Consider the following 27,455-nt stretch of genomic DNA (forward strand, 5'->3'; position numbering starts at 1 on the left):
AGAGGGCGGGGGAAAAACGTAGAGCTACGAGACCTCAACTTGCACTTCAGGTGCCGGCCGCGCACACACAACACGTAGGGGCCTTCTTGCTCCTCTGTTGACCTACGGTCTTAAACACAGACAGGCTTCCCCTGGCAGGGTTTTTATGGGCGAAGCAGCCTGCGTGGCTGCTCGAAGGGCCCGCCGGCACCTGCGGCCGAAGGCGTGACTTGGCAGCAGGTGAGGGTTGCCTCTCCTCACCTGTCACTCCGGCCCCGCGCCGGCAGAGAAACCGGAGCCAGCGCTGCCACCGGTCGTCCCGTCCCGCCGGCCCCACAGCTGCCGTGCGGCGAAGATGGTCGAAGGAGGTTTTGCCAAACTCTTCCCAAAAGGGTCATTTTTCCGCTCGGCACAGAAATATCAGCCCCTCGGAAACGGCGAGCCGGAAAAGGAGGTGAGGATTGCCTGTGCCTCTTGCCTGGACCTGCTGAAATAGTTTCTATAATTGGGGTTAATTTTGACTACTTTGTCTGCTTTGTCCCACCCGTAACTTGATATTGCTGCCGCCTGGTTCTGCTCTCTCTGCGCCTTCCCTTTACAGCAGGGGATGAGATTAATGATGTTTACCAGGCAGCAGGGTGAGATGGGGATACTTGTTTCTGTGCAATACTCCCAGGATGTATAGCTCAGGCCAAAGTCCTGGCCAGAAACGTTGTTCCTTGCAGAGGAGGTTCACAATTAATGAAACGTGTGGGAGAACGACTGCCGTGCGGGCCATGGGCGCTGCGTGAGGCTTTCAGGAGTGCTTGAACAAAATGCAAATGCTGCCTCAGCAGAGGGTAAATCAAGAGTGAGGCTCACCCCTGGGTAGCCCTGCCAGCGGTGCCGGTCGCTGGTGGATGGGCTGTGACCCCTTGGGCTGTCCCCCTTGCCATTGCTGCAGTCGTTACTGGTCATGAACAGCCAAGAAGAGCTTTAGCTCAGATGTGCAGAGCCCACTTCAAAATAATGCTTCCTTTTCTTGAAAAATGCTGATGTATGAACATTTTTGGTTTTCCCTCCTATCTGCACTGCCTCTCCTTGGTGCGGATGGACTGAAGTGGTTTAGGTGACACATTTGCTGTTCTCCTTATTTCTTCGCCACAAAACCTTCAGGTCTGGGGTTATCTTAGTATCACATTTGCTCAGCACAAACGTGATCCCATTGCTCAAGCCCCATTTTTTTCTCCCACATGACAGATTGGTTGAGTTCCCTCCCACATAAACCTGATCTGTGTAATTCCTTCAACATGTAGGGTTAGTCCTTAGTCCCGTCCCAACAAGCACCATCCACACTCTTCAAGATATTCATGTTCTTTTCCATGACTGAGTGAGGCCTTTTCTCAAATGTCATTTCAGCTAATCCTCTGCTCTCCTCTGAGTCTTGTCTTTCCAGTATGGGGGTTGGTCGGTGCTACAGGGAGAAGAAAATAAGACATTGACCTCTTACCCTATGCACCACACAATGCGTTGCGCGATGCTGCTCTACACTGCTCAAATTTAGCTCAGAATCCCAGGAAAGGAAGATCTTGATGAGGTTATGGAAAGCATCTGTAATAAACCCTTCTTGAGTTTTAAGTCTGCTCTGCAGAGTGTGATACATTTGTAACAGGACAGGGAAGTGACCAGCGTTTTGGCGTGGGCGAAGGAAGTAGGCAGCGATGTGAAATGACCACAGGAACTTGATAAATCAAGAACATGTTCTCAGGTTATGATTTAGGCTGGTAAATGACTCACATTTCCTCAAAGGATGGTTTTTTGCTTCTTTACTTGAAAACAATTGCAAAGCACTTTCAGTTTTACAGATCTTAAAAATTTTGACCGGGGGTGGTCCCAAGCCTTAAAGATGTGAGTCCAGGTGACCTGATGGGACTCTAGGCAGGTTAAAGGCACAAATTGTGTTATCTGGACGTGGCAGAACAGTTAACTTCCACATCAAAGCACAAGCACAGCCTGTGCCTAGACTCTAATGGTCTCAACTCTGTTTCTACAGTGACCTGCTCAGAATCCCAGGGAACTTTTGTGGTGCTGATTTACAGTTCAAGAGAACCTTGTGTTTCCTGCAGAAATCTGAAGAATAAAGATTTTTCTTCTGAGCATCCAAGCACGTGTGCTCGTGTGTGTGCACATGGATGAGCACACCTATCTCTGCATGTTTGAAAGTGAGAGAAAAACCTGTGCATGACATGGGTCACATCACCTTTTCTCTTTGACCGTGCACCCTCTGATCCCTATAGTTCTTAACCTGATGAGGTGGGTGAGCTTTGTAACACCATCCAGGGCAATCTGCCCATTCCTTTGCAATTCAATAAAACCCCTCTTCAACCTTTGCCCCACAACACCTGATCCATCTCAGTAGCCATGAGGTGGAGCACAGGTATTTCCAAGCCCTCTCCCATGCTTAGGGCTAAATCAAGGGGCAAGGCTTTTCTCCATTTCACGTTTCTCACCAATGAACATTTATCTCCTAGAGAGTTTCACAGGCTCCATATCCTCAGTATCAGAATAGTTTTATTATCATCCAGGTACCTATTTTTTATATACCCTCAAAATAAAACTAAACAGGGCAGCTTTCCTTCCAGGAAGACCGTTGGATTGTGTCAGCACAGCTGTAACGCAGACTTCACTTACACACACACAGGTTTTCAGTCCCTTAGAGGTGTCAAGCCCAATTTTTTGCTTCTGAAAACTTCCAGCAGTCAAGGTGTTAACTCCCTCCAGCTGCCACGGATTTTGAGACTGAGAGCTGCAGCACCTCCATCCCAGGAGTAAACTCTTGTGTTTTGGGGTTTTTTCAGGCATAGGTGGGACTCGGTTTGGGTGGGTGAGGAGGCTCCTCAGCTGGGATTGCTGTTGGCTGTGGTAATGGGGTTTTCCTGAAGGGAAATACCATTTTTCAGCTCAAATGGCTTTGTTTTAGATAAAAGGCAGCTGGATGTTTGGGTTTGTTTTGTTTGTTGGTTTTTGTGTTGTTTTTTTTAAAAGCACCAGGTTTGAGCAGGAGCAAGGGAACAGCAGGGACTAGGGGGTGGGATGTGCAGCTGGGGGCAATAAGCCAATGATTTGGGCACTTGAGTCAGCCTCTACAGGCAACTTGAAATCCAGGGAACAGGTTTAAAGCAGCTTTTCTGAAAAACCCTTGGCTTTTTGAACAAGCAAAGCATCTATTTTGAAGTTTGTTGTGCAAGAAAGGAGGCCAGAGGATTTCTTTTCCATGTAGAAAGTCTGCAATTCTGCCATGGATGTGCAATGGGGGAGTGAGAAGCTGTGCATGAGAGGGGCTGAAACCACAGCAGTGGGTGGGAAACAGCTTGAGAGGTCGGGTAAGGAAGCCCCTGACTTGCAGGGCTTTGGTTTGATCTGGGTTGGTTTCTGCCTGCACCCCTGAAATACAGGTTCTCTGCCTGCCACGTGCAGCAAAAAAAGCAACGTAAAGGGCTCTTGAGAGAAGGGTTTGATTTATTTCTCTTAATAAGGGCAAAGAATATGCAAGAAGAGGGTTTCTGTTTAATATTTTAAAGGGCTTCTTGTTGAGCTAAATAACCCAGCCCACTTCTAACTGGATTACGATACATTAGCTGGTCCAAAGTAATCTAAGATGAGGGGAAAGAATATGCAAGACTTGAGTAAAGGCAGGTGGAGGGGGGAAATCCCAAGAACTGATCTTTCAGGCTGTTTGCCAGAGTACACAGAAAGAGCTACTTACTCCGCAGAAAACGTCACGCTTTCTTCTTTCCCACAAGGGCTGCTCAGCACAACAATTGATGGATTGTTTCAGGGTGAGGGATGCGGAGGCCGTGGCGCAGGTACCAGCAGCACCAGGCATGTTCTGAGGTGTGCTGGGCCAGCTGATTTTTATAGTCTCCTGAACTTGCAAAGCTATAGATAAACTAATATTTTTATTTTTAATATTTTTTAACCTTTTTTTTTTTTTAACTTCTTCCTACCCTGCTGTGTGGAGTCATGTGCTCTTGTGCTTGAGTTACGACTAAAGTATGAAGTTAAAAATGCAAATGGATCATGTTGATTGCCCACGTTTGGTTTATAATGTAAACAGAGAAGAAAGTAATTCACGACAAGAGGTTAGTTCACGAAAGGGTTAGCTCAGGACGGTGTCTATGCCCAACAGGCATGGGCTGGGATTCATTTCTCTCCCTGTACTCAGCTGCACCTCAAGTCCTGTGTTCAGTTTTGGACCCCTCACTGGAAGAAGGGCACTGAGGTGCTGGAGTGTGTCTAGAGAAGAGTAATGAAGCTGGTGAAGGGTCTGGGGAACAAATGTTACAAGGAGCAGCTGAGGGACCTGGGGTTGTTTAGTCTGGAGGAGGCTGAGAGGAGACCTCATTGCTCTCTACAACTGCCTGAAAGGAGGTTGTGGTGAGGTCAGGGTTGGTCTCTTATCCCAAGTGACAAGTGATAAGACAAGGAAATGGCCCCAAGTTGTGCCAGGGGAGGTTTAGACTGGATATTAGGAAATATTTCTTCACCAAAAAGGCTGTCAAGCCCTGGAACAGGTTGCCCAGGGCAGTGATGGAGTCACCATCCTTGGAGGAATTTAAAAGACGTATAGATGCAATGCTTAGGGACATGGTTTAATGGTGGACCTGGCATTGCTAGGTTAATGGTTGGACTTGATGATCTTAAAAGACTTTTCCAACCTAAATGATCCTACAAACCTAGGGGCAAAGGGGGTTTTGCACTGGCAATGCTTTGCGGAGGAGAAGGATGGAGATGGGGCTCCACCGATGCATTTCCAGCCTGTGCTCCAGCTGTTAATCTGAGAGGAACAGCTGGGCCACACTCTTGCAGGGCAAATCACTTACAGGCATAAGCTAATCAGTGAAAATTAACTCATCCCAACAAAACTCTTCACAACAGCCTCTGGCTGTAAGGAGTGCAGAACTGCCACCGTTTCTATCGATCTGCAGTCGGTGCTTTTGTCATTCGTTTCCTCCACACCTTTCCAAAGATAAATATTAGCAATAGTGCTGGGCCCTGACTTCCTCCGCTGGCTCTGGGGACTGGAGGCATGTTACCCTCCTACCTGGGCCTCTTCTCTCTTCTCACTGTCCAGCTCCTTTAATAAAAATTTAAATTCCTTCAAGGCAAGGCTGTACCTTGATCCTGCCTATGTCACCAGGAGCACAGAGGAGCCTGTGGAAATGACATTGATCACATTGGCTAATTAGTGAATGCAAGGTATGTTTCTATAGGCGACAGCCCTGTATTTTCTTGTCAGCAAGTTCTTCCATCTCCTTAGATGCACGGGTGGCTTTTGGTCTTGCAGGGTCTGAGTGTCAACAAAGTTACAGGGAAATGATAAATTTGCACAGATAGGAATAAATCATCACTTTTAAACACAGAAGGACTTTGTTTTCCCTTCTAGGGATGTGCAAGAAAATGATGAAATGAGGATGATGTCCAGTGCTAGTACATGTTGACATAAGGGGAAAATGCTGCAGGTTCTTTGGGCAAAATGTGGTTACAGGGTGAGGGAAACGTGGAATCAGGGAAATCCTTGGAAATCTTGAGCAAGCTGTTGGGATTTTAGAAAGGTGGGTTGTACCTCGGGCAGATGCTGGGGGCCAAGCGTTGTGCTCTCTCAGGATCCCTCTCAATGAACACGTGCTTTTCTGCTTTATGAATGAAGGAAAGCGGGAAGGGATTTTCCTGTCCCTCGGGAAGGGTGAGGTTTCTCCCTCTCCATTGCAATAGTGATCACACCATCTCTGTCACGTGTCTGGCTGAGATTTCAGCAGATAGATGCTGTTGCTCTGGAAAGGGTGTTTTGGAATAGGAGCTGAGGCATCTTGAAAGGGGAGAGAGGTCGGGGTGCTGGGAGCTCGGTGCTGCCTTGGATGGGGCAGGAGGAGTTTGTCTTGTTTCACATGTTGGTAGAGACGGTGATAAAGAAAAACAGCCATGGAGATGGAAGAGGAGACTTTGGCTTTCTCCCACTGACTCGGAGATTTTTCCAGCTCGCGTTTCTGTTCATTTATTATGCCTTTAACAAAGGAAAAGGTTTTTTCCCCTTGCTCTGAGCATTGAGCATGCAGTGGGCTCTGTGACATTGGCCCAGGCAAGAATTCATCTCAAGCAGGTTACCTGCAAAGAGCAGAGTCTTGCATGCTTTTCTGACCACTTTTTGGTAATCCAGCTCCTAAGAGCCTTTCTTCCACTATAAGAATGTGTACCTGGCTTTGAGGCTGTAATAGGGATTAATTAGCAAATGGCACAAAGTGTTGTGGTTGAGGAAGTGTTTTAGCCAACTGTGATGTGACACAGCTGGCAGGGGAGGGAATGGGATTAAGGGAAGAAGCAAAGAGATGCTGAAATGCTTTTATTAACTGTGTTCTCACCTAATGGTTGTTTTATCTTGTTTACACAGACCCATGAGGAGTGTGAGCTCAAAATCATTGAGCAAGAGAAGGAGGTGACGGTTCTGCCCCCAAAAGAAGCATGTAAATGCCGTAAAGAAGACTTGGCAAAAGCTTTAAAGGTAAGAGGTTTTACAGGTCTTTGTGAATTTAGCAGGGCAGTCTGTGTCATCTGGCTGAGAAGCAAAGCTGGTCTTTGGTTTCACGTGCAAACTCCTGGAGTGCCCAATTCCTTTGCCTTTATGAGGGCTGAGTCCTCGTGTTGGCTGTGTTCAAGGCTCGGTGTTGGGCCTTTGTGCTTCGCTTTGTGAAGCTTTGTGAGCTGCAGCTGAAAGAGTTCAGTTGTCCAGCCTGGAAAACGAAGCTCTCACAGTGCTTGGCCAAGGCTGGCAGAGGAGCCCCAGGCACAGGCTGCCCAGCTCGCCCGCTCCAGGTACCAACAGCTCCTTGGAAAGTGTTGTGCAGATGCTTGCAGCACTTTTTCTCCCCCTGCTTTTTTTTGTAGCAGGTTTCATTTCAGAGGCAAAACTCATCCCGTTTATTGTCCTAGACAACTTCTCAAGTTTTGCTGGCAGCGTGGGCTGTTAGATCTAAATTCACCTTGCCATCCCTGCACCAAGCAAACAGCGAAGCCATGGCCAGGTTCAGCTCGAGTGCTGCCCTGTGGCTGCAGCACGGACATGGATGGATGCATGGAGGGATGGATGGATGGATGCATGTCGGGGCTCAGGAAGGAAACTCCAGTTATCCAGTCTGCTGTACAGTTTGCCACTGGGAAAAGAACCAACCTGATTTTAAAATTCATGTTTAACCCCATTTACGAAAAACAGATAGAAATTTTAAAAGGCTGGGTCCCCACAGCCAGGGAAAGCTATAACGCTTGGCAATATTTTGGTGTCTGACTTTGCTACTCTTTAAAACCCAGGTGAAACAGATCTTATTCCGTCTCCATTTGATCTCTTTGAATTTTGTCAGGATATTTTTATTTTTCTCTTTAAGTGTACAGTAAAACCAGAAATCAGTTCTTTCCTTTACTCTTTTTGATTTCTGATTTGTCATCTTTTATATGATTTCCCATTTGTGGAAGTTTTTTGGAGGGAGGGTAAATTTATTTGATTAATTAACTTGTGCTTACTTTATGGGTTTCTGTGATGGGTAATGGTTAAGTTCTATAGTTTAACAGAAATAAAATAGCAGAAAAACAGTGAATACATTTTGGGGATGAGGGGGACACACTTGAAGCACGAGCATCTTGCACAGTCTACCTACACATTTTTATGAGGGGGACACACTGAAGCACAAGCATCTTGCACAGTCTACCTACACATTTTTAACATAATGTTGCCTTAAGAAGTTTACTGTGACTATTCTACCATACGTTTGGCTTTGTTTGGTTTTTTAATTTCCCTCTAGGTTGATTTATTGCCCTAAGAAGTCTGCTGTGACTATTCTACCATACATTTGGTTTTCTTTGGTTTTTTAATTTCCCTCTAGGTTGATTTTCAGACTGGACTCTCTGAGTTTTCTGTGCTACAGCGTAGGCTAAAACACGGCTGGAATGAATTTTCAGTAGAGAATACAGAGCCAATATGGAAGAAATATTTAGACCAGGTAAGGATCTTCTACACAGATTCCCATTTCCTGGCAAAAAACCCTGACTGGGTCATCCTGAGCATGTCTCTACATTGAAATATTCTGAGTTTCTACTTCCACAGACTCAGCCTTGGAGCAGGCTGTGCCCCAGATACAAAAAACTGTTCCCCTGGGAAAGCTGTTGTGAGGTTCAGATGCAGGGTCATTTAATGGGAAGACAACACCTTAAAACAAAAATAAACCTTTTCATCTCCATATAGCCCACAAATCAAAAGCTGTAGATCAGTGACCTGATTTCTGGGGCATATTTATTCCCTTCAAGGCAAGTGATAAATTCAGGAAAGCTTTGAGGAAAACCAACAGTAGTTGAAAGCTGTTCTGATTTCAGTTCCCCCCGTGAAGGAAAACCTTAAACCTCCAGCAAGAGCAGAGGTGATTGTAGAGCTCTGTTGAGTGTCAGTGTCTCCACTGGCAATGCATGAGGAATGGGTACATTCAAACAAGGTGCCACATGCTCTGAAGATCCACGATTTCAAGCCAGCTGCCCCCAAAAAACAGGCAGAAGGTGGTATTTGCCAGCTTGGTTTCCCCAGCTGAGTTATCCCTGAGTTTTGCTTTTATTAGCTGTTTCTCATCAGTATTTAATGCATCTTTTGCCTTATTTTAGGGCTTTTAACAAAATAAGAAGGATTTTTTAGTTATTGCAAACCAGGAATTTGAATGATTTTCTTCTTGCTTAGCTGGATCATGAAAATTTTGGTTGCTTTGATTTTTATTTCATGGATTATCCCTGTTTTTCCTATGTGATCAATATTCTTTAACCACTTTGTAATCACCACTAAGTCTCTTCAGGGATTCTTTTAATCTTAATGAAAAGTGAGATGGTGTTTTTCCTGCTCATCCTTAACAAGCCACTTCTTGTACGGGGACATAAAACAAACCCTTTAGTGCATCTGCAATTCTTCTGCAACCAGATGATCTCTCTGGAAGAGCTGCTCGCAGTCCCATGCCACTCGCATCTCTGCACTTGAGCATCATCCCTCAGCAGACACTTGATGTGGCTTCTTCCAGCTGCTATTTTTGTAAAACATCCCCTTCAGCCCAGTCTTTCTAAGGAGAAACAAAGGGGACTTTCACCTTTGGCTTCAGCAGGGATTAAATTTAAACCTTGATTTTCCTACCGTGCATCTCTGTGCTCCTTTTGCCTAAACCAGAATGGCTTTGCCTGGCTCAAATCCCTTCCCTTACAGCCATCCCCACATTAGTTAAATGGAGCTGTAACTTTCTTGGGTAGGAGAAAGGTCCTTAAAACCTGTGCTTGAAAGTGAAAAAAAGTGAGGATCTGACTTCTTCTGCCCTGGGTACAAGCTTTAGCAGATTAATTGAAAAAAAAGAGGATTTGTGGTTTCAAATTCTCAAAGGACAATGAAGTTTTTGATTGTACCTACTGTGCCTCCAAGGAGCTTTCAGAGTCATCCCTGAGCTGTAGGTCTGCAAAAGTGAACCTTGCCCATGCAAGCAGCACAAAAGAGATGAAACTTGTGTCTTTCGGTGTGAGCTTTTTCCTGCTGGTCCCTGGGACGATCCATCTCCCGTGTGCGTGCAGGGTCTGGTATCGGCCTGACCGCAGGCGCTGCACCCAGCCTGGGCAGGCAGAGCGATGCTGTTATCACGAGCTGGGAGGGTCTCTGCGGCAAAACCACGTGTCTAATCCTTCCTGTTGAGATCTGAGGCCAGCTCAGCTTCAGCAACTCCATGTTTAATTTCATATTGCAACTTGGTTTTATTTTATTTTTCAGTTTAAGAATCCCCTCATTCTCTTGTTGCTGGCTTCAGCTTTGGTAAGCGTCATCACGAAAGAGTACGAGGATGCTGCAAGCATCGCCATGGTAGGTAGTACCTCTCCTGCAGCCCTTTGCTCTCTAAAGCTGGCTTGCCCATGCCTGTAACGCTTTTTTTTCTTTTTTTTCAGGCGGTGCTCATAGTGGTCACCGTGGCCTTCATCCAGGTATGTCAGCCAGAGCTCAGCCCTGCAGTTGGGGCTGTTGTGAGCAGGCCCTCCCGTGTAACTTACCTTTCTTCTGCTTTCTCATTTAAAAGGAATATCGCTCGGAAAAATCTCTGGAAGAACTTAACAAGCTGGTGCCTCCCGAGTGCAACTGGTGAGACATGTGGGTGGCAGTGGGGTTTAGCAGGGTTTGGGTTATAAGGGCAGAACTGACCAGTGAGGAAAACTGCTTCAGGTTTTCGTACATGGATGTAGTGAGAACCTGGTCTCTGGAGGAGCAGCACCGTGTGTGGGTGCAGCTGTAAGGCTCAGTGGAAGAGGATGAAATTTGCTGCCCACCCTGCCTGGTGCTCTGCGTATGTGCTGGGCACGGGCACACAGAAGCTTGGTCATTGCCCACGGAGCAGCTGTGGCGTGTCTCGGGTACAGCTTCCCTGGCTGCTTTCACATTTGGCATCAGCACGTTAGGGCAGAGGAAACATTTTTCCTATTTATGTCTTTGCAAATCAGTTTTCTTGCGGCCAATGTAAATAAGCTGTGAGGCTCAGAGAAACCTCACGCTGCAAACGAAACGTGAGGTTTTCTTTTGGTCCAAAGGTCACTCAGGTTTGGATCTTACGAACGCCACCGTTTGTTCTTTATTTATGATATGACACCAGAAGAATCTAACCGCTTGAAAGGCTGTATTTTTAATACACTAGTGAAATGCCAGAGGTAATTCTAGCTTTTAAAAGCTTCTCTCTAGGTTAAAGGATCTGCATTTCATTATTTAAAGTGTAAGCTGTGGGAAAGCACATCTTCTTGTCACTCCTGTCTACTATAAGTACAGATTAAGTTGCTTATTGCTGAATTATAAGTCTTCTGTAACCTGCCCACCTATTTATGAATTAAAACTGAGCTGAAACCGAGCATGGTCATCTCTCCTCATCATTATGAAGATTTTGTGTTCTTATTTACATTTGAAGCTCTTTGGGTCAGGGAAGTTATTTTGCTTTCTTGCTGGTCACTTTCCCAAAGCCTGCAGAAAGAACAGAAACCTCATGGCCTGGTTTCCTTTCTTCTTTTTCCATTTGTCTGGTGTAGCCTAAGGGAAGGGAAACTGCAGCATCTTCTAGCACGAGAGCTGGTGCCTGGAGATATCATCTATCTGTCTGTTGGTGACCGGGTTCCTGCAGACCTCAGGCTGATAGAGGTAAGCACAACCATACATACAAGAGCCTGTTTCGGAATTTTCTCGTCCTAACAGTGCCAGCAACATGCCATTTTTAAATTAGGTTACAGATCTGCTGGTGGACGAATCCAGTTTTACTGGGGAGGCTGAGCCTTGCAACAAGACTGACAGTGTCTTGCTGGAAGCTGGAGATATAACCACGCTGAGCAATGTTGTTTTTATGGGGACCCTCGTGCGCTGCGGGAAGGGAAAAGTGAGTCCTGTCAGCCTTGATCTTTGCCTTGACATTACTTACAGAATCTCTAGACTTTTTCATCTCCCCTCTCTTTTCTTTTTTTTTTTTGCTTCTTTTCAGGGAGTAGTTATTGGAACAGGTGAAAATTCACAGTTTGGAGAGGTGTTCAAAATGATGCAAGCAGAAGAGGTAAGGAAGTCGATGTCTGTGGAAGTGATGAATGTCCTGGATGAAAGCTTGTGTGCAGGAGGGGTCGCGAGAGTTAGTGCAATGGGTTCACTTCTGTTTCTGCTACAGAACATTAGTGTGACTGAGGGACACCAAAGTGCTGTATTCAAAAAAGAAGTCTATAAGCAGGATTTTGGCTTCAAAATCTGCACTTCTGATGCTCAGCTTGTGTCTAACTTGGTATTCATCCACTGTTTCTTCTCTCCGCTCTCCCCACTTTTCATTACGTATATAAAACTTCATGGGTCAGAGCTCTGAGCTAATTGCAGATGAGGGTCTAGGAACTAGTTAACTCGTGATCCATTGATGCAAGAAGTGAGAGCAAAGCAAAAGTAGATGTGTCTGGGTAATGTGTGTGCAAAGCCTCTGTGACGGGGAGGGGGATCCAGACTGTCCTGGATGTGATCGCTAAGATCCTTTCCAGATTTAGCCATTAGTCTGTCTCTACCTTGGCTCTCCAGCTGTAAACAAGCATAAGTTGTCTCTTCTCCCCTTACTTTAGCCTGTCCTGAGTGAATTGAGGCAACAACTCTCACCCTGCAAGACCCTCATTGGGGATTTGGGGTGGGTGAGCCCTAAGGTATATCAGAACCATATAACAATAAGCAACTGTGCAAGTCAGATGTTCTGGACTGACCATCACCTTCTCATCTCACATAACAAGGAAGGAAAACCAGCTGTTCTTTTATTGTTTCCAGACTCCCAAAACACCTCTGCAGAAAAGCATGGACAGACTGGGAAAGCAACTCACTCTCTTCTCCTTTGGCATAATTGGTGAGTGGGACGCAATGCTCGTCCTCGCATGGTTGGCTGTGAAAGCCTTCTGTGCTTGGGGGCATCTTTTTCCAAAATTACTTGTTGATGTGGGTTACCTGGTTCACATGGAGACACTTCTTGAAGGAGAGAATTGGAGGCCTCATTGCATACTCACTTCTCCAACACCAGCTAAAACAGGTTAGAAATTATTAATTTCTTGAAGATTTTTAATTGGATGGTTTACCCCCACCAGGTTTAATAATGCTCATTGGCTGGTTACAAGGGAAGCGTCTCCTCAGCATGTTCACGATTGGAGTTAGGTAAGGATTGAAGAGCACTTTTCTCTTTGATTTTGAACAAAACATGTCCCAGGTAATGCCCTGTTCAAAACAACGGACGTTTCACAAAAGGGAATTGAGTAAGACCTTTCATATATACTTATTGATCTTGCACTGGTAAAATTAATGTGAACTTTATAACAGAGTGAAGGAGGGAAAAAAAAAAAGTTCAGGGGTTTATTTTTGGAAATTGGTATTTTGAAAACCTTCACTGGCTTTTCCACCTCTTCCTGCTGTACTATGAATTCAGTGGGAGTGTAGCAACAGCAAATATTACTCTTTGCTCTTCTTACTGGATTCACGTCTAAAGATAGGCATGCATGTTTTATGCCACATAAAGAGCATACACAACCTCTTAACCAAACATAATAAACCCTGTGTTTTCAGGAGTACCCATAAAACCTGTTGTTTGGTGTTGTCATGGCTCTAAAATCAATCCTTAAAAAAAAAAAGACGCATTACATGGAAATTAAACCAAAATCACAGACGAAGAGACAGCAGAGAAGCCAAACTGGCTCGGTACTCACCTTTCTGTCTCCTGGAGGGATGTGCTGGCAAAAATGAGTGGATAAGCCTGAGTTTGTAGAGCAGCCGACGGTTTTAAAGTCCTCCTTGGTTACTTGTTGCACATATCTAGAAGTGTTCAGAGTTTACCCAAGGAGTAACTAAGGGACAGTTACAGACTGTGTCTGGATTTCTCTAGCATGTCAGGTGTTGCAGGTTTGGATGTTGCTCTGATTCAGTGTGTGCAGCATCTGGGTGGCTGATTCTGTCCTGCCATAGATCTTACCCATGTGTAAGAGAGAAGAAGACGGGCTGTGTGTGGCCAGGAGCCAGCACCTAATGTGTGAGCCATAACACAACAGAATACTCAATTTCCATCCTCAGAAAGTTTGATAAATGAAATGAAATCCAACCCTAAATCACCGCTTAGGCAGAAATTAATGCTCTTTGGCAATGCAAAGAAGAAAAGTATTTGCTCTGTCAAAATCATCCAGAAAAAAAATGCTGAAGTGTTGGATAAATACCCTGCTTTTGTATTTGCGATGTTCCGGGAGTCCCATTGGTTAGCAGCACGCTCACCCTCAGATACACACATACAAGATCAAAACTCACCCTGTAGAAATGTCCCTTTGGCAAGTTTTTGGTTGGTACTTGTAGTTTGACCCCTGTGTTGAAGCTGTTGTGTCTCTGCCATCCCCAGCCTGGCGGTGGCTGCCATCCCAGAGGGACTTCCCATCGTGGTCACCGTTACGCTGGTGCTGGGTGTTCTCCGGATGGCCAAGAAAAGGGTGATTGTGAAGAAGCTGCCCATAGTAGAAACTTTAGGTAAGGTTGCCAAGGGGCCACACAGCGTGGTCATCTGCCAGGCTTCAAAATCTGAACTGAATAGCAACAGGCTGGCCAAGTGAGCCTTGGTCTGACTGAAAAGGAAAAAAAAAAAAAAAATTTGGAATATGCTTACTGGGCCAGAGCAGCCCACTTGCATTTTCTACCCTATGTTTCTCACCTTTCTTTCCTTATTTTAGTGATACTAACACAGGCAGGTGCTAGCAATGGCACAACCCGTGGCATTGGCCCATGAGGAGCAAGAGGCTCTCTGCAGACATGCATGCCCTCGGGCTGGAAGGCTTGGTTTCTCCTTCCACCTCATTCCGTGGGATCATCCTGCAGGTCCATCCTGTCCACTTCTTCAGTGGCTAAAAACCCTTGCAGCTCTTCAAGTCAAACCTCCTGGCATAAACAAAACCATTTGTCCTTCCATAGCCTGCGTGGCCATCTCCTGGCTATCCAAAGACTCATGGAAAATATGGACAGAGGGGACCTTGAGAAGGTGTCCAGCCCATCCTTACAGCTGCAGAGCAGAATGAACTGTAATGAAATTGTTCTTCTGCTTTCCTTTTATCTTCCAATTGGCCCTCATCCCAAGGTCACACTATTCCAGGCTTTACTACTCTGATCTTGGTCAGTATGGCCATTATATGAAGGAGACGACATTGTGCATTTAGTGCAGCATTAAAAAGTACATTTAATGCCAAGTCTGCCCCGGGCAGCTGCAAATATCTGCTGCACAGCCGGATCCTTTGGCTACAATCTCTTCTTTAGAAATGCTGCAATTGTTTGAACTGCCCTTGTTTGTTCTGTGGTTAAGGAATCTTATCACCTGTATTTCTGTGTATCTGCCCTGGCCCAGGACATCTGAAACGGCCTTATCTTATAAAGAATTTCGTTCTGGTAGGGCTGTGCCCAAATAGGCGTGACTGCCAGATGCCCAGGTACTCTGCAAGATAGCGTAAGAAAACTGCAAAAACTGCACTCTCCCACACGTTAAATGTTGTGTCTGTTAAACTTCTGAAAAAGAGAAAAATAATCCTTCTTTATCTGATTCTTTAATTGTAAAGAACTAAAAGTCCTGGAGGTCGTAGCTTTGCTTTGTGCTAGTCCTGCAAAACTGTAATGAAATTAAACAGAGCCCAGTCTGCCTTATTGTCTCTGGGCTTTTACCTTGTGGCGGTTACGCTCACGAGGGCTGTGCCCGAGCTGTGTGGTCATCTCCAGAGACAGAAAAGATACTCAGAAGGGACCAGGAGTCTGATTCTTTTGTGCATTCAAGTAATTTTTTTTCCCTTCTTGAGAGTGGCAACTAGCCTGAATGTGGTCACTCTGCTAATTCACTCCTTTGCTGTATTGCAGTGTAAATGGGACCTGGGAGAAACGTGCTTTACTGAAGGAAGATTGTCACAGAGCAGAGCACAGCACAAGTAGGGCAGCTCCTGCTATTAGCTCTGGATTTTGAAGTATTTTTTGTAACCATCTTTAACATATCTACTCTCACGATCTCCTGGTGGGGCTGTTTTTTCTGAACTAGAGAAGCAAGGGTTAAATGGCCCCTCTGAGGAAGCATGTGGCAGAGCAGGAATCTGATACATCTTTTCAGAATATAGCAGCTGCTCTGTTGTGTGATATTGCATCAACTGGCTCCCTAGAGATCAGTGCCTTCTCTGCCTGCCCACTGCAGGATGCTCAAGACAATATGGCCCTCTTCAGGTGCCTCCTACCGCATCCAAATTACGTGCACGATACTCTGACAACGCCCTGTTGGAAAACTCATCCATTCTTTGGTGTTTTCTCTCTTTCCTCACTTGGTGCAGTTTGATGAGTATTAGGGAGACGTGTTCTCCCTCTTCTGAATCTCATTGTTCAGCTGGCATTATTCGTTAGTTCTGGTTAAAAACTTTCAGGTTGCTGCAATGTCATCTGCTCGGATAAGACAGGCACCCTGACAGCCAACGAGATGACAGTCACTCAGCTCGTGACCTCGGACGGGTTCCAGGCAGAGGTATGGCCCAGGCGCTAACACCGACTCTCCCGTTCGAGCTCAGTGGGGCCAATTTGCTTTTAGTTCATTCAGGCCCAAATAAAGGATGAAAATTCAATCCCAAAGCAAAAAATCCTCTTGTGCATCATTAAAGAGAAGGGACTTTTGCAGTGGTGGAGACAGGCAGAGGTGCGGCTGAGTGCACAAAAGCTGCTCAGATGCTGTAAACAAAGATATTCATTGACATCATTTGTTGTTCTCCTCTAATTACTGTAAATACTGAAACTTGCTGCTGACTTTTGTGGGTCCATCTTCTGTAGGAATATTTACTGTATGAGTGACTTGATGCTTCTGCACAGCTCATTTACCTGTGGGTAAAGTGGGTGAAAAATGAAGGCGTGCAAAATGTGAGGCAGTGGAGAGACGCGTCAGTCAGTCGGAGGATAAAACCACTGCTGCCAAAGGGCTGGACCGCTCAACTGAGCTGCAAGAAAATTCTAAAATCATGTATAATAAGTTCTATATAAAGCAAGCTGATTCTTTTTGTTCATGTGCAGCTTTTCTAATATTATACTTGCACTAGAAGCCTTACCTATAAGCATTGCTTTGAGCTAGAGAGAGGAATCCCAACACTTTCAAAACGAGAAATTTGCTCAAATGCACCCCACTGAGTTATTTACAGATGTGGCATAGTCCTGTCTGGCACTGGGAAATTTCTTCTTTCCATCTGTCCCTTCCACAGGTCAGCGGGGTGGGCTACAGTGGAGAAGGGAATGTTTACCTTCTGCCATCAAAGGAGATTCTTAAGGAATTTTCCAATGTCTCAGTTGGGAAACTGGTGGAGGTAAGCATAAATTATGAAGCAGCTTGTTCTATTTACTTTCAGTTTTCATTTGCACATGTCACTTTGGATAAGGAATGTGAAAAAAAGCCACTTTTGTAACTCTAAAATCAATCGTCTTGCTAGAGCGTTCTCATAGAAACCACAATAGTAATTGTGGTTTAATTGTTTATAGGTAAAAGGTAGGAATCAAAAGACCTGTAGGGAGAGACCTGAGTCATCAGCCTAAAGTGTCAATTAGGTTGTGGATGAAAATACAGTTCTGGCAGAGGAGAGACTGATTAATTTTACCACGTTCAGGTATTTAATTTGGACAGATTCTGGACTTTAGCTAGCTACATAGTCAATTTACAAACGTACCATGGTGATATGTAGTTTTCATGGTAGCATTAAATAAAATCCCATGCACTCAAGTGTAGGCTAAGGTGGAGTGTTTGGGTATTGAAATGATCTGAACCAGAATCTCAAATGGAGATTAGGTCTTAATTTATCCATATTGTGCTTTAGAGAGTAAGTTTTTATTTTCACGATTTATCAAGCTTCTTAGGTATGTATCATGTTTTGCTTGATGTTAATTTAACCGAAACCTAACATTTTACCATAATATTGGTGTATCCTATGGATTAAGGGGGTTTAGGAAGCACAAAAACTGATCTTAAGAGATGCTGCTATGGGGAATAGCACACCCTTTGGGATGTGGCTGCCTTCTTTCTCCAATCTTCCATTATTTGATTTAAAGAGAGGGGGGAAAAAAGCTATGAATTTAGTTATGAGAAAAATAAACCATGTAAATATATTCCTTTCTCTAGGCTGGCTGTGTAGTCAATAATGCCATTATCAGAAAAAATAGCGTGATGGGACAGCCCACAGAAGGAGCTCTCATTGCCCTTGCAATGAAGGTAAGATTGTTAAGATGTAAATTTTTCCAGAAATGAAAAAATAATAATTTTTTTAAAAGGCAGCTGATATTATTAGGTCTGACAGCAGTGGTCAGACTTCTTTAAAGTCCCCAGACTAGTTTTTGTCTTTCCTTGTCTCTTCTCCCCAAGGTCATAGATTTACTGCTCTCCCAAGTACCCCTCCTGTCACAGACAAACATCTTTCCTGAGCTTCCGTGCTCACAGTAGTCATTGTTTTGCTTGGTTAATCTCTACAACTACACTGCACAATGGATTTTTTCAGGCTTAGACTGGACTGCTGCTTTTATATATTCTGCATGTGTCAGTTAAGGGTTCAGGAGGAAGACAAGAGAGTGAAAAACGAGCAAGAATAGGCCGTACTAGAAAGAGTGGCAGAGGGTCATCCTTGATTCAGGTCATCTGCTAGGTTTTACTTTGTTCTAGTCATGATTATGTAAAACAAGATATTTGAATGAATATCGCATCCATGCTCATAGGCTGAGGGCTGTAAAACCCCTCGAGGTATCAGCTAATCAGCGTTGCACAGAAGGTGCCTGATGAAATGATGCACCTGCAAAAATTTATTCTCACCTCCTGGTTTTGAAGCTTTTAACTCTAAAAGTGAAAACGTGATTTTTTTATTTTCTTAACACAATGACATTTTGTCTCCCTAAATGCTAAATCAAAATATTCCTTCTCCGGCCTTCAGTAGACAAGCAATAGATGAATATGGGGAAGCTGGTCTCTTCTGTTTTATTGTTATTTTTTATTTTTAATTTTTTTAGTTTGCTGGGAGCTAGGGAAAAAGAGACTGGAAGGTACTTCTGGTCACTACCATTTCACGTAGAGCACCCACGCGTGATGCTGAAGCAGGCACGTACGGATTTGGACTGTCATACTTCATAGCTGAAGAGTCCTCTTGTGGCAAATTGCTTTTTGAGTTTTATTCATCAGGAAATAATTTGAAACCACGTCCACAACTGGCCATTCAGTTATTTGTGACTTTTCTTTTTGTTTTTCCAAGTAGGGTGGCTGGGAAATAACCAAACTGGAGGAGCCAGAGCTTGGGCTGGAAGAAATCTGCTCTGCCCATTGCTTTACCGTGGGTTTAGGGAAAGGACTCGAGCCTCGTTTGACCTGAAGCTGTCTCAGCAGAGCTCCCTAGTTTTTCAAATAGGGATCAAGCTTCCAAATCCACTTTAGTTTATCAGGCACCAAAAGGAAACATTGGTTGTGAAGTGAGTTTTACTCTCCCCATGCTTTCTCTTGAACTCTGTGGAATATCTGCCTGGAAGTACACGGGTAACAGCCGATGCTTGCAACGTGGAAAACACACAAGCTTTGGCATTGTTCGGCATTACAGTGCTCTTCTTGTTTTACCTTCCTTTAGATGGAATTAGCTGACATAAAAGATCTTTATGTAAGAAAGAAGGAAATTCCATTTAGCTCTGAGCAAAGGTGGATGGCTGTGAAATGCGCGATGAAAAATCAGGTAACGCAAACAGTGGCGGCGGCTGGTTTCGTGTTTCTAATTGTGCGCCTTGACAATGGGCACAAAACGGTATCTCGTTAGCAAATACTGTTTTTAGAAGTTAACTATGTCAGGAGAAAACAGAACAAACCTCAACATTCCCAACTCGGGCATAATTTTAGCTCATAAAGCTGCATTTGAATAGAAGATAATACTTTTCTATAGCGGTTTGAGCAGGAAAACAAAAGCTTTTCAGAGATAACTGACAGGGGAAGAAAGATACCGTATTTACAGGTAAATGTTGGTCAGGTTTCTCTTACTGAGTCAAGGGGCTCAGTCTGGCTGATATTGTACTTTGCTTTAAAACCGCACCAACATTTTCATTATCATTGCCTGTGAGAGCTGAACATGAAAAATGGCTAGAGCAAAAAATAGCACATCCTATAAATAATACATGCACCTGGGTGTTTTACACAGCAGGTAGAAGAGCAGACAAAAGATCCTTTTCACCTAGGAGATAAACCCATATGCATTATCAGTATTTTTAAAATGTGCACTTTTTTTTTTTGGTAGTAAATTATATTCTCTCCTTACTTTAAAGGATCAGGAGGATATTTACTTTATGAAAGGAGCATTTGAAGAAGTTCTTCAATATTGCACTCTGTATAACAGCGGCGGCATCTCGTTATCACTTACGCCCCAGCAGAAAGCCTTCTACCAGCAGGAAGAAAAACGAATGGGCTCCTCAGGGCTCCGGGGTCAGTCCTTACTCTCTATGTCCCTTAAGCTTATGGGTTATCATGCCCCAATACTTTCCTCCTCTGGGTTAGACCGGACAGGGGCTCAGTCCTCAGCATCACTTGCATGATCGTGTCAGAGTTTGCCGAGGGCCATGCCTTAAGTCGGCTTGCTGCTTGCTTTCCACACATCTTTTTTTGCTGGGGTTAAATTAGTGAGATGAAAAGGAGCTGCAAATAAGCCCTGGAAATGGTGAATGTGATCGCCTGGGATACAGTCTGGATGTTGCATTGAAAAGCTTTGCGCTGAACATGATCTAAGCCCCGCTCTGCCAAGTTCTGCTCTTGGAGAACCTGTTTCAAGAGCAACAAAAAGAAGCTTTGAAAGCGGTTGAAAACGTGGATTTGGGCACCAAGATTTTTTTTTTCATATGCAGCTTGGTTCGAATCTTTATTAGGACCAAATCTAACAAACTCCTTTTGATCCTGGCTGCATGTCAGTGCACAGCCCACAGAAGTTTTTACACGTGTGTTATTTCCTTCATTGCTGGAAACATCCTTTCAGAAATGTCCCAGGCTTTCACACAGCAACAAAGCCACCATCTCCTGTGCGTGTTGCCAGCTTGGAAGTAGATGAGAACAAGTCTTGGCAGCCAGGTCTGGAAGATGCTACAGTTAACATACACATTCTCGAGCCCCGTGTCTTGCAGTTAAGAACTCGTATACAGAGCTTGCTTTACAGTATCTGAATCATCTGCTGTTGTGAATGGCAAATTACCGCTCTGAAGAAAAGCGATTAGCTCTGACAGCTGCTGCGAGCTTGGGATTCAGTCATCAAAGCAGCGCTGACACGACCCCCTGGCAAAATATCCTTGAGTGATTTAAGAACGACTGAATGATACCGTTAGGTGCTAAGAGCAGAAACGAAATGTTCAGAGCCTTGATGTTTACAGGGTGGAAGTTTCACTGGTTGAACCGACATTGCGGTTTAAGTTTTTTACAAGAGCACTATTGTTTAACATTTTAGTTTAATAGTGTCTGGTCCTAACAAGGCGCTTTCCTAATTTAATCCGTCTCCATTTAGGGAAGACTTGGTAGAGAGCTTTAAATTAGAAAGAAATAAATCTTAAGAGAAATGTGGAACAGAAATGCTCTAATTCAGATAAACTAGAGTTATCTGAGTGGACCATATGTTTATGTCTATACAAGATCTGAATATAATGACTAAATATCTGGTTTTAATGACTTTTTCTGCTAGAAAACTGGCAATTTTTAATATCTCCTCTAAATGTTCATTTTAATGTATGGAAACACACTATTAATTTAGTCTTGTCATTTTTTTTTTTTTTAACACCCTCTCTCTGTTTCTAGTACTTGCTTTGGCCTCAGGTCCAGAACTTGGCAAACTAACATTTTTAGGTCTGGTTGGAATAATTGATCCCCCAAGGGCTGGAGTAAGAGAAGCTGTCCGAGTCCTTTTTGAGTCTGGTGTGTCAGTGAAGATGATAACTGGAGATGCTCTGGAAACTGCTGTGGCTATAGGTAGCAAACTTAGCTTCTTTCCTGTGAGGTCTATATTATGTCTGTCAGATCAGTCAAATTCTTTCTCTTCAAATGTTACATCACTTAACGATCAACTTTACCATTATTTTTGTTTGTGCAATAGAGATTTTAAATGCCACTTGAGTGTGCTCTTGCTTTTCCATTGAAACAAATCATACTAAATGCAGTATTAGGGCAGCTATGAACTATGGGCCAAATTCCAGTAACCTAATTCTGCCATTTTAGTGCCAGAAACGGCAAAAATCTAGTGTATGACCATTAAATGAGACAGAGATGGCATTGCTGCGATTATAGACTCCCCTAATATTCAGAGAGTGGGTGTATCTGTGTTTCCTATTTCTTCATTTTGCCATTAGAAATACAGGGAGCAAGCAGCATTGAAGAGAATGACAGAATTAGTATCAGCTCCAGTTCTGGGTATTGTGTAGGTTTCATAACTCCAGCTGAGCAGGGACAAGGTGACCAGCCCAGCTCAGAGTCAGAACGCTGTGTGCCCTCTCAGATGCCCCAGGTTCAGATGTATCTCCCAGTGAAATCTTTAGTTGTTGTCTCTGTTCTTTCAGTCAGGAAATATTTGGCTTTTTCCAGAGCTGATGGGTGGATTTCATTTTGGGCTTTTCTTTGCAGGACAGAATATCGGTCTCTGTAATGGGAAGCTGAAAGCCATGTCTGGGGAAGAGCTGGACCACTTGGCAGAGGCAGAGCTATCATCCGCTGTCAAAAATGTAATGGTTTTGATTACTAAAACAAGGTCTATTTTCAATAGCATTGATCTAACACAAGATTGTATTTTTTGTTCTTTTTCAGGTTTCCATTTTCTTCAGAACGAGTCCAAAGCACAAACTAAAAATCATAAAGGTACTAAGAGCTTCTCAAATCCATTGTATGCCTCACAAAAACAAGATATAAGAGGGGATGAGGGCTCGTTTCTCTAGATTACCTGGTCTTCCAAGGCAGGATCAGCTCAGACTAAAGGACCATAAACCCTAAGCCAGAGCATTAGTGCTATTTATGCTGACTGTATTAGCATTTCTCTTGCAGATCTAGTCTGGGTCATTTGAAAACCCTCATGAGATAAGAGCAAGCATAACATCTGGAAAATTATTTCTGAGGACTTAAATCCTCACTTGTAACTCCTGCTTGGAGTTTTGGGATTCTCTATACTCCTGAAAATCCAGTCTTTTAATTCTCGGTCTGAGTTTCGTCCTCAGTGGGCTGCTGAGTCTGCTTTACCCTCAAAGTCACACAGCACTTCTGCCACCAGCACTTACTTATCTTCTCCTGGCTTCAGAGCCTCTCGTCTCTCTGCTCTCGCAGGCTTTGCAGAGGGCTGGGGCTGTGGTGTCGATGACAGGAGATGGTGTTAACGATGCCGTGGCCCTTAAATCTGCCGACATCGGGATTGCAATGGGACGAGCTGGTACCGACGTCAGCAAAGAGGCTGCCAACATGATTCTTGTGGATGATGACTTCTCAACAGTAATGTAGGTTAAGTGACTTTCTTACTGTCACACACTTTCTTACTTCAGATGCTTTCTGGCTATCTGTTGCAGCGAGTCTATTGTGTGACTAGCCCTGGAAATGATGTGAGACATAGGACATGTAAGTCAACAGGCAGTAAGTGGAGATACCTTGCTTGGGTCTGGCTCATTTTCAGTTGCATACACAGCAATGACTGTTTCAGGTGGTGGTGACAAAGCCACCTTTCATCTGCGAGCACTGGTTTCTCTCTACTCTATCTAACCGGGGCTTTGAAAGCACCTGCAAGTCTGGGTAGATGGTAACTTGTGTTCTCCACCTCGTCCACGAAGTTCAGAGGAAAGACATGATTTGCAATGCTCTGTTGGCTCATAACAACAGACAGAGTAGGCAGAGTAGAGTGAGGATATAAATGGGTCATGGGCCTGCTTTATGAGCAAAGACCTGGTCATATGAACCAAGGTTTTCAGACCTACCGTCCTGATAAAGTGTTTTTATCTGAGATGTTGTTTTGATGTCTTCCTCCAAAGCTGGGGTCTGAATTTTGTTTGAAATATGTGCTAGAGAAGACAACCTGTATTTAGAGTGTCATGAGGAGATCAGTGTAAAAAGTGTGAGTGCTAGTTATTAACTCCCCTCTCCCTTCCAGGAATGCAATAGAAGAGGGAAAAGGAATATTTTACAACATAAAAAACTTTGTCAGGTTCCAGTTGAGCACGTAAGTTCCTGTTTGCTTCGATTCTGGTGAAAGCACGTTTTGGATGAGGTCATGCAGAATAATGTTCTTCTGTGATTTGCAGGAGCATTTCAGCTTTGAGCCTAATCACTTTGTCAACGGTGCTCAACCTACCAAATCCACTCAACGCTATGCAGATCTTATGGATCAACATCATCATGGATGGGCCTCCGGCCCAGAGGTATGGAAGAGAGAAATGATCAATATATTTTTGGTTTTAAGTTGTCTGAATTTACCTTAGAAACTGAAGATGCTATGATTTCTTATCAATATGCCAATCATTCAGTGGTTAGGTCAGGTTGTACTTTGTTTCCCTCCTGAAGCATTTGCTTCAGGTTTTCTTGAGGTTTAACGTGTTTCTGGTCTGTGGTAGAATCACTTAACAGCTATTCCACTTTCTGAGTAGGAATGGTCTGTTACCCTGAGTGCATCACCTGCTAGTAGCCCTGCAGGTCTCACAGACAAGGGAATGCTGGGTATATACAAAGCTATATGCCTCATAAATCATATGACTTGGGAACCTCATCCAAATTCTGAGTACAACTATCGCTAATTACACTTACTATTGTCACACTGGGAAGAGATGTTGGCCAGAATCTCACAGCTAGCATTCCCTCTGGGGTTGGATACTGATAGGATGCGCTGCCTTGGGCTAGTATGTCATTTTAGCAGCTCAGTATGCAAAAAAGACCTTTGGTGTGGGTGTTGCAGATAAATTTGAGGCTTTATGTAACCCTGCCAGAACACTCGTGGTATTTCAAAGAACTGCGTCCTCCAGATCGGTCCTGTTTTATCAGCAGTACCGTTTTGGGGCGATCTGCATTAATTAAACACGTTTCTCTGCTCCTTTTTGAGGCAGCTTGGGAGTTGAACCCGTTGACAGGGACACTATCAAACAGCCACCCCGATGTATCACGGATACTATACTCAGCAAATCATTGATCCTGAAAATCTTCATGTCAGCTATAATTATCATCAGTGGAACCCTCTTTGTCTTCTGGAAGGAGGTGAGGAAAATCTGCGATGATTTCTTGTTTTCATCAGCGTGGAAAACAAAGTGAAGGGCAATTTCTGAAGTCCCTGCAGAGGACTTTCTGCAATACCTCCAGTGGGGGAGGATCAGTAAGGGCAGAGGGTTAAGGAACCAGGGTAAGCTCCTAGCTCTGCTTCTGCCTTCCTGTGTTGCCTCTAATTTGGAAGTTCCTATTTAGAATGGGAAACCTGATACTTGATATGATATCAATGATTTAAGGTACTTTTCAGCTCTAGCTTTCTGTATAAGTAGAAAATGCCGAGTACATAAGTACTAAGGATTGTACTTGGTAAATAGTGACAGTTATAATGGTTTAAGTAATTCAATTTAGACTATTCTTTACTCAAGTTCCACATTAGTTTAAGAATTTAAAACATGGTTGGAAAGCTCATAAACTCAATAATCAGCAGAGAGAAATTAATGGTATGCAAAATGGTTAGACCTAGATTTATACCTTTGTTGTACTACTCTTCAAATTGACTTGGGTCATTAAGAGGAGTATTTAATTCATCAGTTGATTTGACATATTTTTGTAAGTCTAACACCTGAATTTTGACATGTGCTTTCAGAATCCAAAAGGTGGTATAACTCCTCGAACCACAACAATGACTTTTACCTGTTTTGTGTTTTTTGACCTCTTCAATGCCCTGACGTGCCGCTCTCAGGTGAGATTGTTCTGTCCGCAAAACACCGACATAAACATTATAACACTAGTATTCTGCATAGGAAGGGGTTTTTTTTCAATGTCATTTGAAACAGCACGATTTTTATCATCTTTTTAAATAAAGTTGACCGTCATAGTTCAACTACACTTGGAGCTCTGTAGCTCTGCCTAAATTAGCATTCACATAATTGCAAAAAGTAATGGAGTTTACATACAGGAAACAGCGTGGCATTCAAGTGCCAACAGGAGATTGGAAAATGTGACATTTGTCTTTTTTATTTTATTTTATTTTTTCTCCTCTTCTCTAGACAAAGCTGATATATGAAATTGGCTTTTTTCGAAACCGCATGTTCCTGTATTCTGTGCTTGGATCTTTTTTGGGACAGCTGGCTGTTATATACATCCCTCCATTACAAAAGGTCTTCCAGACAGAGAACTTAGGAGTGCTAGGTAAGTTGCAAAATAAATAACATGTTGTGGTTTTTTTCATGAAAAGCACTTTAGAAAGCAGATGCAATTGCCAAATCGTGATGTGATAGCTCCCCACAGATTGCTGGTTGGGGAAATCAATCAGCAGCTCCTGTACCTATATACATACGTGTAGCTGTACACAAATAGTAGTATTTAATGATGTTACTCCAGCCTAGGTTTTGAATTTTGATCTACTGCGTGTGAACACACACAAATGGAGACATGCCAAGATTTTCCATGAGCTCTGTACGATGCTATTTCTCTACCTAAATCTATCTCGGATTGTTACGGAGTCACTCTGTTTGAAAAAAAGCCGTGAATGTTTCCCAGCTGAATCACAAGGTCTATTTTTACCGTTTGAATCTGTCTAAGCAAACTCCACCACGCCGCCTTGCACTGGGCATGGTGTTAGAAACAAGGTTCAGTGATCCCAAATGACTATGGGTTTCCACCCATGAGGTGGACTATACCAACTGTGGGTACTCCTTGTCTACCGCAGATGTTTCCCTAATTCTAGAGCTAGCACAAGCACGGCAAGGCCCTACGACTGTGGCATTACCCCAGCACAAACTGCGGGAAAGCCCTTAACTGGGGATTCCTGCCCAGTGCCGATCCAGCTGCCCGCTGTGTTCACCTCCACTCCCTTTCCTCTCGGCAGACCTGCTGTTTCTCACCGGCCTGGCTTCCTCCGTTTTCATTGTGTCCGAATTTGTCAAGCTCTGCGAAAAACGCTGCTGCCCACCGAAGCACACAAAGGGACATCTTAACTGATGCAGGCTTCCTCGAAAGATACATTTGGGACGGAGCTGTGATGCTGGATAACTCAAATGCACCGTTTTCTGATGCCACGCATCCTTCCTGAAGATACTCGAGTGAACCTGCATCAACAGTCCTTACGCCAGAGCCTGTTCCTTCTACACGCTCTACCGAAAGCTGTTTGAGCTGTCGACAGAAACCTCCAGAGCAACTCCTGTTTTAAACCAAGATCAGGTACATTTTTATAACATTGATCTATATGTTAAGAATGCTGTGATAGTCCCAGACAAAAATAACACGAGTTTCACACCTGTACATGCACATAAACTGAGATTTTATTTATTTAAATCAAAATGGTTTTTATTAATAAAAATCTACATTTTAAAACGTACTGACAAATATCTGAATGAGACTCCTGCTTTAGACCCGTGCTTTTATATTAAATTAGAAGAATGGAAAAGACCTGCCTTTACTAGCACTTCTTTTCCTATAGTCTATCCATAGTGTTCCAAGATTCTCATACATCTGGCTGTGATTTGAGAGCCAGACTCTCAAGGAAACTGGGAGGAGATGTCAAACACAGAGTAGAGAGCTACAGCACCAGTCCTTGGCTGTCAGCTTTTGCCTACCAATGCCGTGATTGTTTTGTACCTGCGTGACTAACAGGAGCAAAGCGAAAGACTGATCTCATCTGATGCTCAGTAGTGGATGGATTTAATGGGGCACAAGAATAAAGATGACTCATGTACGTAGCAGAGATGT

At 43.8% G+C, this 27,455-nt stretch overlaps 1 protein-coding gene across 1 annotated transcript; it reads left to right on the forward strand.

Annotated features, from left to right (window-relative positions):
* The first annotated feature begins 334 nt into the window (after window positions 1-334).
* ATP2C2 (ATPase, Ca++ transporting, type 2C, member 2) lies at window positions 335-26,708 on the forward strand. The gene is made up of 27 exons (XM_009874269.1): window positions 335-433; window positions 6,407-6,517; window positions 7,890-8,006; window positions 9,788-9,877; window positions 9,961-9,996; window positions 10,089-10,150; window positions 11,080-11,188; window positions 11,271-11,420; window positions 11,523-11,591; window positions 12,329-12,404; window positions 12,640-12,706; window positions 13,929-14,053; window positions 15,967-16,064; window positions 16,786-16,887; window positions 17,694-17,783; window positions 19,174-19,275; window positions 19,856-20,012; window positions 21,363-21,533; window positions 22,182-22,279; window positions 22,362-22,412; window positions 22,872-23,038; window positions 23,683-23,751; window positions 23,834-23,950; window positions 24,629-24,776; window positions 25,372-25,467; window positions 25,775-25,916; window positions 26,596-26,708. Exons 1-27 carry the CDS (start codon window positions 335-337, stop codon window positions 26,706-26,708), a joined length of 2,832 nt encoding a protein of 943 aa, XP_009872571.1.
* Window positions 26,709-27,455: the final 747 nt, after the last annotated feature.

Source organism: Apaloderma vittatum, unplaced genomic scaffold, assembly GCF_000703405.1.
Source record: "Apaloderma vittatum isolate BGI_N311 unplaced genomic scaffold, ASM70340v1 scaffold7358, whole genome shotgun sequence".
NCBI lineage: Eukaryota > Metazoa > Chordata > Aves > Trogoniformes > Trogonidae > Apaloderma > Apaloderma vittatum.